Source organism: Lycium ferocissimum, chromosome 12 (assembly GCF_029784015.1).
Source record: "Lycium ferocissimum isolate CSIRO_LF1 chromosome 12, AGI_CSIRO_Lferr_CH_V1, whole genome shotgun sequence".
NCBI classification, from domain to species: Eukaryota; Viridiplantae; Streptophyta; class Magnoliopsida; order Solanales; family Solanaceae; genus Lycium; species Lycium ferocissimum.
The window spans coordinates 25,757,104-25,773,918 of record NC_081353.1 but is presented as its reverse complement, the minus strand read 5'-3'; the positions used below and the strand labels follow the sequence as shown (position 1 = coordinate 25,773,918).

Here is a 16,815-nt window from a genome sequence, read left to right as displayed (position 1 = left end):
TCTTGGGTATATAATGGAGTAAAACCATGTTTAGTAAGCCTCGGGAAGGTTTAAGACTCGTCGGATCATCGGAGTTAAGTTTCGGTGGAAGTTTGGTAAAATGTCACATTATGGCGCACAGCAAAGCGCGCTTTGCGGACGTAAAGTGTTGGTTTGGTGATGTTACGAGGTCCGCGACACAACATGCGGCTAGCAAAGCACGTTTGCATCTAGCAAAGCTTCGCAAAGATGTTGTGTCGGTCCGTAATTTTCACGGACCACTATAAATAGACCAAATTCGACCCTAACTCATTATTTCACCATTTTTGGACATAGAAACCTCTAGAAACTCTCTCAACAAGTCTTCTTATGAGCTAAGACCAAAATCAAGAGCAAATACAAGAGAAATCAAAGATCAAACACCAAGAATCAAGAGACTCAAGTGCAAAGAGGCTCACTAGGGTTAGTGGAAGTCAAGAAAATCCTTTGGTATTGAAGTGGGGTTTTTTCTCAAGCAAAGTATCTTCATCCAATTATCATTCCTACATAATCAAAGGTGAGTTTTACATCTAGCTCATGTTATTCAAAGTATTGAGTAGTTGAAAGACTTGGATTAGAGAAGAAAGTATAATATGAGCTCAAATAGGGAAATAATGGTATTTTGAGTAGTAAGTTGAAATGAGCCATGATTTTTAGTATGAGATGAGTATAATCTTGTTATGAATGATGCTAATGACGTTGAGGAAATATTATGGGAAGAATGAATATGTTGTTATATTGTAGTCATGGTTATGGATGACTTTGAAAGTGAATTTGAGAAGTGAACAATGTTTAGCTAGAGAAATCTATTGATTGTGATATTATGGGGGTTGCTATTGCTATTTGGGAGTTGTTTTATTACATGGAGAAAGTCGTTGAAACAAAGAAAATGCTGCCCAATTTTCTCTAGCTTTAGTTGAGCATGTTCATGTGATTGATTAGCTAATGTTAATGAACTCTCTTGAAGGTAGAAACGTGAACATTGGAGGAGAACAATCAAGCGATAGAGTAGCTAAACGAAAAGGTATGTAAGGCTAGTCCTTTCCTTCTAAGGCATGAATCCATGGCATAAATTATCCTATATTTCCATGACTTTCCTACACACCGGAAATTATAAGTCTATGATTATAAAGAGCTTTCATAAGATAAAGATAAGAGATACGATGCGAGTATGATAATGATAACCATGAGTTGATCCTAAAAGTTCTAAAGTTCATGATATGCCAATTCCATGAAGTTCTTGCTATGGATACGATATGATGCTTCTGCAATCTAATGACCCTGTTTACGATCCCTTGAGGCTGCTCGTTGTGTTGCACTCACCTTAAAATGTTAGTTCCTTCAAGGTGAGATATGATGAATATGATCACTCCATAATGTAATCGGGGGTTCTCGACCTTATGTCACCCCGATATTGTTATAGATTGTCTATAAGCTCTAATGCATGTCCTCTCGACTAATGTTCGAAAATTACGAGCCTATGTTCATAGGGGCTTTCATATGAGGTAAAGATAAGAGATATGCCATAGATATGATAATGGTAATGAAGAACCTAAGTTTAGAGACTATAAAGTCTATCATACGATATTTTTATGAAGTTCATGCTACGAATATGATATGATTTTCATAGATTGTCTTTAAATTCAAATGCATACTCTATGAAAAGTTATGATAAGCTTATGAGAGGAATGTGATGATAAAAGATTTCCGTAGTGATGGCAATGATGATGATGAGATATACCGAGCCTTGTTATGGCCGGGTACGGAAGACATGTATGTGATATTGTCGAGCCACTACGTGGCCGAATACGCATATTGTCGAGCCACTACGTGGCCGAATACGCATATCGAGCCACTACGTGGCCGAATACGCATATTGTCGAGCCACTACGTGGCCGAATACGGATAAGTTTTAATGTGTATGAGCAAATACGGTACTATGATATGTATATGTATGTGCATTCCGCGACCCTTAAGAAAAGGTAAAGTAAGCATGACAAACATCTCAAAAAGGTATTTGATCTTTCATTTTATGCTGCCCTTCACGTTTACTTACGTTATTACTCATGCTTTACATACTCAGTACATATTTCGTACTGACGTCCTTTTCTTTGGACGCTGTGTTCATGCCCACAGGTAGACAGGGAGGTGACCCAGATTCCTAGGAGTTACTCAGCAGGCTTACAGAAGCACTCCATTACTTCGGAGGTGCTATGTTGAATTGTTATTTTGTGTATATATTTGGGCACGACGGGGTCCTGTCCCGTCTTTATGTTAGTACTCCAGTAGAGGCTCGTAGATACGTATGTGTGGGTAGTATGGTCTCACCATGTCCTTATTATATGTACATTATTTTGATAGCCGAAAGGCTTATGTATATAAAGGTAATTATGTTCCGAAGTGAAAGAAATGGTTTTTCTTATGAATTTAGTATAAGATTAATGAATGAACGCTTAATGAGTACGATGGGTAATGGCATGAGCGGTGCTCGGTGGTTAGCCCCGGGAACCCGTCATGGCCCCTAGCTGGGTCGTGAAAAAAGTGATATCAGAGCAGTTCAATCCTAGGAAGTGTCTACGAGCCGTGTCTAGTAGAGTCTTATTTATGGTGTGTTGCGCGCCACACTAATAAACAGGAGGCTACAGGGCATTTTAGGAATAAATGATCTTCTTTCTTCATAAGATCGTGCGATAGAGCTATGATATAAGAACTTCCTTCTCCTTAACCGTGTGTTATGATTTCAGAAATGCCGCCAAAGGGAAAAGATACAGCCGCCCAGAAGGGCAAGACTATGATGGAAAGGCGGGTAGAAAGAGAGCCACTAATGAATGTAGAAGAGGGTGAATCACATAATGAGGCTACATCTAATACTTCTCCTACCCCACCTATTATAGAAGAACAAAAAGGGGCTTCAGCTCCAGCTCTTATGCCTCCAGTTCCTCCATCGGATACTTCGGGTCATCAAGTGATCGAGGCTATCCACTTATTGACACAGTTAGTTGCCGCCCAGGCACAGCGGCAGGGTTCGGGTTTAAGTGACAGGGCCGTTAGTACTAGAGCCCGTGATTTCATGAGTTTGAATCCTCCGGAGTTTTTCGGGTCAAAGCCGGATGAAGACCCTCAAGGTTTTATTAATGAAATGTTGAGAACATTGAAGATTATTCATGCCTCCGAAACCGAATCTGTGGAGTTAGCATCTTATAGACTCCGGGATGTGGCGGTCTTATGGTATAATAATTGGATATCATCAAGAAAAGAGAATGCGCCTCCTCCGGTTTGGCAAGAATTTGTAGATGCCTTCATCCACCACTATTTGCCACCCGAGGTCCGCCGAGCTAGAGCGGATAGGTTCTTAAATTTGAAACAAGAAAATATGAGTGCCCGAGAGTATAGCCTTCAGTTTAATTCATTGGCCAGATATGCTCCAACAATGGTGGTCGACATGGGAGATAGGGTGCACAAGTTTATGAGTGGCTTAGGGCCACATTTATTTAAAGATTGTTTAACGGCTTCATTGCAAGACGGAATGGATATTTCCCGCATTCAAGCCCATGCCCAGAATTTAGAAGAGCAACAACATCCGCAAAAGGGCGAGCGTGATATTGATAAGGGGCAAAGTAAGAGGGCCAGATCCATAGGTGCCGATAGCGACTATAGAGGAGGATCGAGGCAGTCATATTCTAGACACTCAGGCCAGTCGGCGACTAGTGTACCTCCACGAGTTGCAGGCCAGAGGTCCGATTGCTCTATTCATTCCGGACTGGTTCATAGTTTCATAGAGTCGAGCTCTCGATATAGGAGTGATTCAGGCCAGATGAGATCATCTATACCACAATGTACCCAGTGCGGTAAGCTACATTGGGGACCGTGCCGATTGGGTTTGGATGTTTGCTATGTTTGCGGCCAGTCAGGTCATATTATGAGAGAGTGCCCATTTCGAGGCGGTAGGCGTGCGGTTCAGCCCACAGGATCCGCAGCCGGTTCTTCGTCATCCATGCGCCCTCCGAGGCAAGACTCCCAGACACTAGCAGGTCAGGGTAGGGGCAGGGGGAGAGCGCTTAGTTCGAGTGGTCCTCAGCATCGTACGTATGCATTAGCTGAGCGACAGGATCTAGAGTCACTCCCCGATGTCGTCACAGGTATATCTGCACTTTTGATAATGTGTTAAAGGAGGAATAAATATTTGTATTATTAAGCAAGTATGAATTGAGAGGTTTATGCTATGTAGCGACGGAAATCGGTAAAGTATGATATGTGGTATTAACAATGTTTATACATCCTTGAGGACAGTATTGATCCACCACCTGTAATCTTCATGAAATACCTTTTAAAGTACTACCGATAAGACTTAAAAAAAAAGGGGTTGTAAGGATGATGGTACTCAAGTTTTAAGGAAGTAAGGTATGAAGAGTAGAACTTCCAAGATAGTAGTTCTTCGAATGATAGAAAAAAGATAGGGTCGGTTAGAAAAAGTAAAGAGAGTGACGTACGCTACCGAGTAAGTTAGTTATTAATGAAAGCTTCCTTATCGTGTAGACTATATTGTCAATATGTTTTATAAAGATGTGAGTGTAAAGAAAATATACGAGACATGAGTTACTTTAGAAGTTTACCGTTACAGGATTATTGAGCTAGTAGTACAAGGCTGCATAATCAACGAAGGAAATAAGAGATATCCTAGAGGAATTAACTGTATGGTAGAAAGGGAATGGGAAAGGTATAGGCAGATATAAAAATGCATCCTTAATTGACGAGATAAACTTGTAGTTTAAGAGAGACCTGCCTAAAGAAAGAGTGTTCAGGTAATGGAGAAGAGAGAGGATATTAATAACCAGACAAATTTGCTTTAGAAAATAGAGTTGGGTCCTAAATACTACTACGGTGATGAATGAGAATACGGATTACAGGAAGGGGGTAGCGAAGAGGCTAACAAGGAAGTAGTAAAGAAGGATTGAATAGGGAGATACTTGAAGGAAATAATGAACTACGACAGGAGGATAAGTGGGATAGCTACCGCAAATTAATTGAAATGAGGATAAACTATTTGAAAGCACACGAAAGTCTGATGACAGTGACCCTCGGTATCACATTGTTGAGATGCAAAATTTCTTTTTGAAAGGGTCATGAAAATTATTAAGAGATTTCCTGAGAATAGACGCAAGGTGATTTAGAGAGCTCAGTTAACTTATCTCCAGAATTGAAATTGGTAAATTCGGACTCTCATATGTTTATGCATTGCAAGTGCACTGATAATTTCCCATAGTTGTATTGAGTAATGATATTACAAGACAGTTATCATACGAGAAGTTCCTACTGCCCTCCCAAATAGCCCCAGGTTGTGAGTTAAGAACTAGAAGTGTAAGCTTGATAAAGGTATTATAAAAGAATGCGAAGATGAAAGAGACCCCCCTGAAAAGAAACAAAAGAAGATATGCAGTTAGGTACCCGTACTTATTTCAGCCCCCGGAAGAGATCCATGATGAAACATCGAGATTATGAGGTATGTATGTTTTCTTTTTATGCATATGGGTCGTGTGTGGCCAACTTATATTGCTATTGTGTTGTGGCCCTGTGAGGCAATGTTATTGTGGGCTATTGTGACAGAATAGTAGTACAGTATTACGGGGGGAAACTCTGGCGAAATTTTTGTAGGATTCCTAAGAGTCTAACATTCGAGGACGAATGTTTCCAAGGGGGGAAGGATGTTACACCTCGCATTTTCATACGTTGAGTTTTGCCGAATGCTAGTTGTCCTAGTCTTGGGAAGTAGGACAAATTTTTCGAGGTCATGGGGATAGATATGTCCATCTTGGGTATATAATGGAGTAAAATCATATTTAGTAAGCCTCGGGAAGGTTTAAGACTCGTCGGATCATCGGAGTTAAGTTTCGGTGGAAGTTTGGTAAAATGTCACATTGTGGGGCACTTTTGTGGCGCAACACGCTAGCAAAGAAAGCGCGCTTTGCGGCCACGCAGTTGCACAGCAAAGTGTGACAGTGAAATTTGGTGATGTTGCAAGTTCTGCGACACAACATGCGGCTAGCAAAGCATGCTTTGCGTCTAGCAAAGCTTGCAGCATGTTGTGTCGGTCCAGAATTTTCCGGACCACTATAAATAGACCAAATTCGACCCTAACTCATTATTTCACCATTTTTGGACATAGAAACCTCTAGAAACTCTCTTAACAAGTCTTCTTATGAGCTAAGACCAAAATCAAGAGCAAATCCAAGAGAAATCAAAGATCAAACACCAAGAATCAAGAGACTCAAGTGCAAAGAGGCTCGCTAGGGTTAGTGGAAGTCAAGAAAATCCTTTGGTATTGGAGTGGGGTTTTTCTCAAGAAAAGTATCTTCATCCAAATATCATTCCTACATAATCAAAGGTTAGTTTTACATCTAGCTCATGTTATTCAAAGTATTGAGTAGTTGAAAGACTTGGATTAGAAGAAAGTAGAATATGAGCTCAAATAGGGAAATAATGGTATTTTGAGCAGTAAGTTGAAATGAGCCATGATTTTTAGTATGAGATGAGTATAATCTTGTTATGAATGATGCTAATGACGTTGAGGAAATATTATGGGAAGAATGAATATGTTGTAGTCATGGTTATGGATGACTTTGAAAGTGAATTTGAGAAGTGAACAATGTTTAGCTAGAGAAATCTATTGATTGTGATATTATGGGGGTTGCTATTGCTATTTGGGAGTTGTTTTATTACATGGAGAAAGTCGTTGAAACAAAGAAAATGCTGCCCAATTTTCTCTAGCTTTAGTTGAGCATGTTCATGTGTTAATACGAACTCTCTTGAAGATAGAAACGTGAACATTGGAGGAGAACGATCAAGCGATAGAGTAGCTAAACGAAAAGGTATGTAAGGCTAGTCCTTTCGTCTAAGGCAAGACTCCATGGCATGAATTCTCCTATATTTCCATGACTTTCCTACACACCGAAATTATAAGTCTATGATTATAAAGAGCTTTCATAAGATAAAGATAAGAGATACGATGCAAGTATGATAATGATAACCATGAGTTGATCCTAAAAGTTCTAAAGTTCATGATATGCCAATTCCACGAAGTTCTGCTCGTGGATACGATATGATGCTTTCGCAATCTAATGACCCCGTTTACGATCCCTTGAGGCTGCTCGTTGTGTTGCACTCACCTTAAAATGTTAGTTCCTTCAAGGCGAGATATGATGAATATGATCACTCCATAATGTAATCGGGGTTCTCGACCTTATGTCACCCCGATATTGTTATATATTGTCTATAAGCTCTAATGCATGTCCTATGACCAATGTTCCGAAAAATTACAAGCCTATGTTCATAGGGGCTTTCATATTAGGTAAAGATAAGAGATATGCCATAGATATGATAATGTTAATGAAGAACCTAAGTTTAGAGACTATAAAGTCTATCATACGATATTTTTATGAAGTTCATGCTACGAATATGATATGATTTTCATAGATTGTCTTTAAATTCAAATGCATGCTCTATGAAAAGTTATGATAAGCTTATGAGAGGTATGTGATGATAAAAGATTTCCGTAGTGATGGAAATGATGATGACGAGATATACCGAGCCTTGTTATACGGCACGAAAACATGTACGTGATATTCGTCGAGCCACTACGTGGCCGAATACGCATATTGTTGAGCCACTACGTGGCCGAATACGCATATTGTAGAGCCACTACGTGGCCGAATACGGATAAGGTTTAATGTGTATGAGTAAATACGGGACTATGATATGTATATGTATGTGCATTCCCCGACCCTTAAGAAAAGGTAAAGTAAGCATGACAAATATCTCAAAAAGGTATTTGATCTTTCATTTTATGCCGCCCTTCACGTTTACTTACGTTATTACTCATGCTTTACATACTCACATATTTCGTACCGACGTCCTTTTCGGGACGCCGTGTTCATGCCCACGTAGACAGTGAGGTGACCCGCATTCCTAGAGTTACTCAACAAAGCATGTACACTCCATTACTTGAGGTGCTATGTTGAATTGTTATTTTGTGTATATATATTTGGGCACGACGGGGTCCTGTCCCGTCTTTATGTTAGTACTCCAGTAGAGGCTCGTAGATACGTATGTGTGGGTAGTATGGTCTCACGATGTCCTTATTATATGTACATTATTTTGATAGCCGAAGGGCTTATGTATATAAAGGTAATTATGTTCCGAAGTGAAAGAAATGGTTTTTCCTATGAATTTAGTATAAGATTAATGAATGAACGCTTAATGAGTACGATGGGTAATGGCATGAGCGGTGCTCGGTGGTTAGCCCCGGGAACCCGTCATGGCCCCTAGCTGGGTCGTGACAGTTTCTTCCCAAGGTCGTTTAGGTCTTTCGCTAGACGACTCATATTCCATTTTATATGGATAAATATTCTCAAAAAATTCAACATTATCTGATTCAATTACCGTATTAACATGAATGTCTGGTTTCTGATTTATGAACCAGAAAACGATATGCTTTACTGTTAGTGGCATATCCTATGAAAACACTGTCAATGGTTTTCGGTCCTATTTTTACCCTTTTGGGTTTAGGAAATTGCACTTTTGCCAAACACCACACACTTTGAAATATTTCAAGTTGTGTTTTCTTCCTTTTCATTGTCCATATGGAATGGACTTTGTTTTGCTATGGGGTACTCGGTTGAGTATTCGACTAGCTGTGAGGATATATTCCCCCCACAAGTTCTGCGATAAACTAGAACTTATCAATAAGGCATTCATCGTTTCCTTTAATATCGTTTCTTTCTCTCCGCAATTCCATTGGATTGTGCAGTGTATGGGGCAGTTCCTCTAATTCAGTTAATTTTTTTTAAAACCACCGATTGGTGGAGGATTAGGTATATAATTGAGTTAAATATGCTTAGTCATATATTACAATGATCAAAATTAGAACTTACCAATAACTGAAAGATATGCTATTATTATCTCAAAATTATATAAAGGTGACAATAAATGGTTCAACTTAATTCTTCTTTTTCATAATATACTTCCTTATGTGGATCAAATTCACCAAAAAAAATATGGAACCGCACCTGCATCGGATCCTTTAAAAAAAACAAGTCATCTCAGAATCCATCAATAAAGTTGAGTAATAACTAGTAAGCCATGATTATTTAGTTAATTAAATTAAAAATTAAGTAATAATAACACAATAATGATCGATCATTCAACTTAATTAAAATAAATTTGAGTTAAATTACATTATTGACCAAAAATATAAGTTATTTTTCAACAAAAAGATGTTCCTATCGGTACCCTCGAATCTTAAAATTTATGTGACGACAGATCCGACCTCTGAATTCGCACTCGTATCTAAGCAACATAGGCACTTTTTATTGAGAAGTCATTGGTTACTTGTCTTGTTTATAAGATGCTGGACCATGATCATTCTCCACAAGATTTGGTAAATCAAAGGATGGTGCAAAATCACAAAGGAATAGAGAGCATGATAAAGGGTGAATCTTTTATGAGGGATGAAAGTGATCAAAGGGACACTTACAAGATTGCATACATTATCCATTTCTTGCTTGGTGCAGGCAATTTGCTTCCTTGGAATGCCTTGATCACTGCTGTTGATTATTTTGGCTATCTTTATCCAACCAAACATGTTGAAAAAGTTTTCTCTGTTGCCTACATGACTTCCTCTCTCTTGATTCTTGTTTTGATGTTGAGTTGGAGCAAATGGAACCAAACAACGAGCCTTAGATTGAGATTGAATCTTGGTTTTTCCATGTTTGTTCTTTCTTTAATGCTAACCCCAATTGTAGGCTGGGCTAATTGGGACCAAAATGGGACAAAGGTGAAATCAAATGCAGCCTATTATGTTGTGGTTGCATCAGTTGTTATTTGTGGTTTGGCTGATGGTTTAATAGGAGGAAGCTTGATAGGTTCTGCTGGTAAGCTGCCAAAACAATACATGCAAGCAATTTTTGCTGGAACCGCTTCTTCAGGTATCAAATTGCTTAAAAAATGGACATACAAGTCTTCTCTATAACAACCTCGTTGGTCCAGATAGTTGTTAGCTACTATAGCGTTGTTAAAGAGAACATATAATAAAACATAACATGAGAGTCGGTTCCAAAGAAAACTTGGTCGTTATAGCGAACTATTATTATAGAATATAGAGGATGGTTGTTCTAGAGAGGTCCGACTTAGGCAAACTTCTCTATAACGGCCTTGTTTGTCCGGATAATTTTTTGCTGTTATAGAGAGCATATATTATCACATAACATGAAAGTCGATTCCAAAGAAAACTTGATGGCTATAGTGAAATGTTGTTATAGAGGCTGGTTGTTATGGAGATGTTTGACTATAGTCAAACGCTGATTCAAGATTTAACACTAAACTCACAGTACATTTGAAATTATGAATTTAAAATTTAATATTTGTTGAAAATTTAGTGGTTTCTGACATAGCTCAAACTTTATTTTTGAATTTTTCTTTTTACATATTGAACTTGGTTTTTTTTGCTTAATCAATGTTTTTTTCTTTTTTAAATGCCAACAGGTGTTTTACTTTCCATATTAAGGATTATAACCAAGGTGTCACTTCCACATACTCCACAGGGTCTCAAAACAAGTGCTCATTTCTACTTCATAATTAGCACAGCAGTTTTAATAGTGTGCATTATCTGCTGCAACTTGTTATACAGGCTGCCAGTGATGCAGCAACATTACACACTTGTTCAAGATTTCCTACCATGCTCAAGGCATAAACTCCAGGATGTGGCAAGAACTATAAAGTATCCAGCATTTGGGATTTTCGCGATTTATACTGTTACATTGTCCATTTTTCCAGGGTTCTTGGCAGAAAATCTTGAATCAAAGATTCTCAAAGATTGGTATCCCATTTTGCTGATCACTGTTTACAACGTGTCGGATTTCGTTGGGAAATCTTTCACTGCAGTGTATGTTTTGAAGAGCACTGGAAAGGCTACATGGGGTTGTGTTGCTAGGCTATTGTTCTATCCATTGTTTGCTGCTTGTCTACATGGTCCTAAGTGGCTAAAAAGTGAGGTCCCAATTGTTTTTCTAACGACGCTACTCGGGTTGACCAATGGGTACTTGACAAGTGTCATCATGATTCTTGCTCCTAAATCAGTGCCAAGTTCTGAAGCAGAAATAGCTGCCATTGTGTTGGCTGTTTCCTTAGGGATGGGATTAGTGGCTGGTTCTGTTGTTGGTTGGTTTTGGATTATTTGAACTACTATTAATTAGCCATTTAGGCAGGAAGTTTATTTGTAGGAATTAGTATAACGTTAAGTTAGAATTCATAAATCTTGTGTTCTGATCAAAGTACTTATTCTATTATGGAAAAAAAATGTTACAAAATGAATTATGTTCATTATCCTGATTTTAGCATTTGTGATGCAGAAAACTATATAAATCCTGAATTTGACTCTTCAAAAGTCAAACATTGATGTATCGGCGCATCACAATCCTCTACGACTTAAGGACTCATCTTCTTGTCCGACTATGATTTTATTTCCCATGAATGTATTGTTTGTCTATTAGTCTAGAAATTCGATTTATATAAACATATCCATTGTTGTGTAAAGTAAAAATAAGAAAGCTTTTGTATATTTTTATATCTTCTTCTTTTGCTTGCGTCTCTGTCAAGATTTAATACGGTATCAGACATAGTTTAAAGGATTTCAAGAAGAAGCATTTAATATGGTGCATTTTACATTTGAAATCATTTTTTTAAATTGAAGCCATGGACAGGAAGATGTCAATATAAATAAAGCAATATTAACATGGACTCACTAGCATAGTGGACAACAGACTTTAGTCTCTAAAGATAACTAAATTTTTGCCTATTCAAGCTGCCTGTTCTCTCTCTGGTTGTTGCAATCCATTTTCAAGAAGGAATTAAGTAACTTATGTACAATCATAGCATAAATATTTTTCAAGCGGAGCCTTGATCCAATGGTAAAGTTTTCTCTGTGGGACCTTATAGGTCATGGGTTTGAACCGTGGAGTTAGACAATAATACTTGTATCAGTGTAGGTTACCTAAAAAACACCTCATTGGAGTGTGGTCCTTCCTCGGAGGCTCGGACCCTATGTGAATGCAGGATACTTCGTTTATCGAGCTGCTCTTTGATGAAATTTAACATGTTATAGCAGATTGGGTGGGTTATTTTCTAGTCAACTTGTTCCACACACTGACTATGGATACTTACCTTTCATTATATCTTTTAAATGATCTGATAGTGAAAAGATTTCCTACTGTTAGATGAATAACTTATTCGCACCCGATAATTATACCGATCTAATAAATACACGACACATGTTTTAACTTATGCTCTTATAGCTAAATCATAGTTTATTAATACACATGTTAACCTTAATTGTTGACTTAACCATGGTAAAAGTAGTATAATTTGGTCTAAACTCCGAGCGCGAGTAAATTTTTACTCTATAAAGGGGCATCATAACAAATTCATGTTAGCAAGACACATGGGTGCAATTCTTGGGCATCTACGTGTGCAAATATACATAGTTGCTTAAGAATAATGACAACCTGCACAGATGGAGCCGGACTCTAGTTAGCAAGAATATAATAATTTTGTTGAATGGCCAGAGTTGCATTATCTATTAGTCATTTGGATATTTGTTGCCGGTACTGCTTGTATGCTTATATTTTCTAAGATTATTAATGAAGAATATTCGACTCTGAGCTTCTCATAAACTCCCTCCGCTTCAAAATGTTTGTCTGGTTTTGACTTGACACGGAATATAAGAAAGTAAAGAAGACTTTTGAATCTTATGGTCTCAGATTAAAGATATGTAGAATGTATCAAAATGTTCTTTAATCTTGTGGTCTTAAACATATCACGTGAAAAGTTGAAATTAAATAATTGTCAAAAAAGAAAAGAGGCATTCTTTTTTAAACGGACGTAAAAGTAAAGTAAGATGAATATTTTGAAAGGGAGGGAGTATTTGTTTTTCATAACATGCCAAAGTTAATAGAATAGTCTTTAAGATCAAGATCTACGATACCTAGAGGAGGAAGGATATGCTGCTCTCATATACAGGCACTGGGATTTCTTGATATTACATTTTTCTTGGAGACAAGATATTATTCCTTGAGCGTCTTACTTACATGAGTCCAAATTAAAGGTCAATCCAAGATTTAAAGGCAGTGAGTGCACTTTTTAATTTATAGTATGCAATGTGTGCGGGTCTCATTAATATGAAAAAATTACTCTTAATCACTATACTACATATTCTATACTGTAATGAATTGCAAAGCAGTAAAGCAAAAGAGTAAGAAAAGATTTTATTGAGTTTATATATCTTCCGCGAACTGTCAGCGTGGCCGGAAAATAAGAACTTGTTTGCTTGCTATAGATTATATGCGTATACGTTAGAGATGATGAAAATCAGATGAGATCATGGGATACGAGTAAGGAAAATGATGTATTTATAATCTAACTCTAAGTAAAGTTTTTCGTATGTTTAGATATTCATAATGATCATTATCTGTACGTTGAGTCCGTTATGTTTGCGGATACATAACTATCAAAGTGGGTCCAGAATTACGCGAAATTGGTTTATCTGTGAGGCTTATCATGACCTGCTACTGACGATCCACTGGTCGCTTAAATCCGGACCAAGGCAAATCATCACTGATGACCGGTTTTGTCATGAACTGGAAACATACCCAGAGGATGTTATTTGGGCACAATCTTGATGCCTTGCCGGAGCTATCTTTCCTGAGTTGGTTCTGACTAGACTCGACCTGCCACGCTTCATCTTCTGAGTCGTCCATGTGTTAAATCCATATTTTGACCAATATAATACTGTTCAAGTCCTTTTTTTTTTTCCTTTACTCTTAAGAAAAAGAGAAGATGACGGAGAAGCGAAGAAGAAACAAAGTCCAAAGCTGGCTTCATTAGATTAAGTTTTAATTACATTACAACTATGATCATGTTTTAAACACCTATTGTAAAAGTGATTGTTGAAATTTTTTATTTTGTGTCTCCCACGACTGACACTAATTGTATGAGATTCTTTTATTTTTCTCACAAGTTAGTAGATCCAAATTTTACACTTTTAGGACCACTAATTTGTGAGACAAGAAAATCTCACACAATTAGTGTTTGTACAAGGCACAAAATTTTTCCCGATGCACTTAACCCCACCCCGATATATAGAGCATCCAAGATTAGAGAAGCAGAAGGTGCTCGATGGTGAAAGGCTCTTCGATTAGGGCAAAAAGATATTGCAAACATGTATTCAGGATCCACACTTGAGGCCCACTTGAGACAAGCAAATGTTATATCTTATGCATAGCTCACAAAAAATTAAGTCAACTGGAAGTCTGAACCCGATGGTGAAGAAGTATGTGAACGTGAAAAATAGTCGTCACAATAAGTGGTAACAAAGTCGTCACTACAAAAATGGGAACGTGAAAAATGCGGGAGTTTTAGCCTCCTCTAGCAACTAGTGGAGGGAAAACTCCCACGAATTGCAACTTTCAACCTCCACAAATTACCCATTTTTTTGTAGTGCATCCTCCTGAGCGTTGTAAATGTGTATTTCCCCTTCTTTCCACCCACAATCCCCCTAGACAATAGGGGCATGCTCCAATCATATCAAAGAAGCAAACTCACCCACTGACTTGTCCCGATCATTGATCTATTTTGAGATTTTTTTTTCCAGGATCGATAATTCTAGGAGAAGTCCAACACCCTAGAAATATTGTCAAACACTGTCACCTCCTGACTGGGTGATCAACCCCCTTAATCTTGGACGATGTTTGCATGTGAGGGCCTTTTGCTTCCTTACCAACGTCATTGGTTCCACGGGAGAATCACCTCTCAGTTATGTTGGGGCTGGTGGCAATAGAGTGTTGGCTGGTTTGAAGGCATTGGTCTTGAGATTCCATGGCTGAGCATATGTAGAGGTAACACTGAAATCGATGAAGATTCAAAAATAGAATCTCTTGCACAAACTAAGGTCTCTCTGATAGAAGGGTGAAGAAGACGAAGAAGAGGAATCGATTAGAAGATCTAGTTTTGATAAGCAATGAGTAATTATTGTCTCTAAGAATTATGATGACATCGCCTTCAATCTTGTCTAAGCCAAGTGTCATGCATGAAAAGTTGAAAAGCCATCTACCAATTCAGATTCAAGGGTAATATTGATGATCGTGCTTCTATTCTCAGGTAAAAAGTTTCACTTCCCAAACAACTCCCGCATCTACCCTAAAGTCGGGGGGGGGGGTGGATTATCTCTATTGGTGATAAATATACTAGGGTGAAGACTGTTTGATCAAACATGTGGCAGGCACAGAAATAACTCACTGTCAGTCCCGAACTAGCAGATGATAGCCTGGCCAAAGGTCGAAGAACACTTAACCGCCCAATAACTTCTTCCCGGTTCCGGTTTGCACACACCGACCAGTCATGCTCCGGAAGGATATATTTTGGAAGACCAAAATAACAAAACCATTTACTTCCCAAAAACAATCAAATTCTGGGATATCCGGAATTCCATTTAATCACATTTGATGACAACGATCCTATCTAATGGTTGAAACGTGCGAGATTCACGGAGTCGGTTACAAAGGTATTATCTTATCAATTCCCCATCATCTGATCATTTTAAATCATTGGATTACACAAGTTACTATACATACACTCAGAAATTTTTTGTTGATCTATTCTTGTTCATCATTGTTACTTACTATCCAAACCAGAATAGTCAATAAAAATCACACTCTCTCCTGTCTCTTTTTTTTGTCATATCCATTCAATTGCTTGCCTTGCCACAATTGTTATTTCTATTATATTCATATTATCAAAAGTATCAATTATATTTAGATTAAGTATCAATTATATTTAGATTAACTAACTTGCTTATGACCTCAATTTTATAAATTTAATTGGTTGATCTAATAAACAAATATTTAAGTTAAAAATTTTTGACCAATCAAACATAGAGAAATTAAAAATTTATACCAAACACACCCTTACTTACACGAGTCCAAAGGTCGATCTAAGATGGAAAGGCAGTAACTGCACCTCTTAGGTAGTATGCAATGGGTCCATTTCTCTTACTAGTTACTCCAATATGATACTGTTCTACAAAATTCCCTTAAATTTTGTTGTATATATCTTGCTAACTTACTCTGTGAAGGCAGTAGGTTCGCAATTTCCTCATTAACTATTTTATTTAGAAGTCATTTTTCCATGAACATAATTTTATTTCATTCTTAATTACAATCAAGCCAAGAAAGAGCAACAACTAAACTTCTTCAAAATGCTTTAGTACCCAGGGAAATTGAAAGGTTACAAAAAGAAACCCCAAAAGGGTGAAAGCTATACAGAAAACAAAAAATGTTAGAAGGTTAATTATATTTTTGCTATAACATATATATAGAGACATTAAACTTAGATGGGGTTAGTTATATGAAGAAACTAGGTTCTGATAAGTTAATATTATGGCTCATTTTATCTTGTCTCTGTTCTTGTTCTTTTTATTCCTCTTCATCCTCTGCTTCCCAAAGAAAATGTGCATAGGAGGCCAACACGTAACTGTATCATAAAAACACACTTAAGTTAGTTTCATATATACTTCACTTAACCTAAACTAATACACTATCTAAAAACTAGAAATTAGCGACAGACAAAATTTGTAGCTAAATAGCAAAATCAGTCCCTAGTATTAAAAAAAAAAGTCTCTAATCTTACTTAACGAAGGATTAAAGATAAATCATTAAAAAATTATGTTAGTTACGAGCTATTAGAAACAGATTA

At 37.5% G+C, this 16,815-nt stretch overlaps 1 protein-coding gene across 1 annotated transcript; it reads left to right on the top strand.

Annotated features, from left to right (window-relative positions):
* The first annotated feature begins 9,306 nt into the window (after positions 1 to 9,306).
* LOC132039857 (equilibrative nucleotide transporter 8) lies at positions 9,307 to 11,382 on the top strand. The gene is made up of 2 exons (XM_059430395.1): positions 9,307 to 9,998; positions 10,555 to 11,382. Exons 1-2 carry the CDS (start codon positions 9,419 to 9,421, stop codon positions 11,247 to 11,249), a joined length of 1,275 nt encoding a protein of 424 aa, XP_059286378.1. The 5' UTR covers positions 9,307 to 9,418; the 3' UTR covers positions 11,250 to 11,382.
* Positions 11,383 to 16,815: the final 5,433 nt, after the last annotated feature.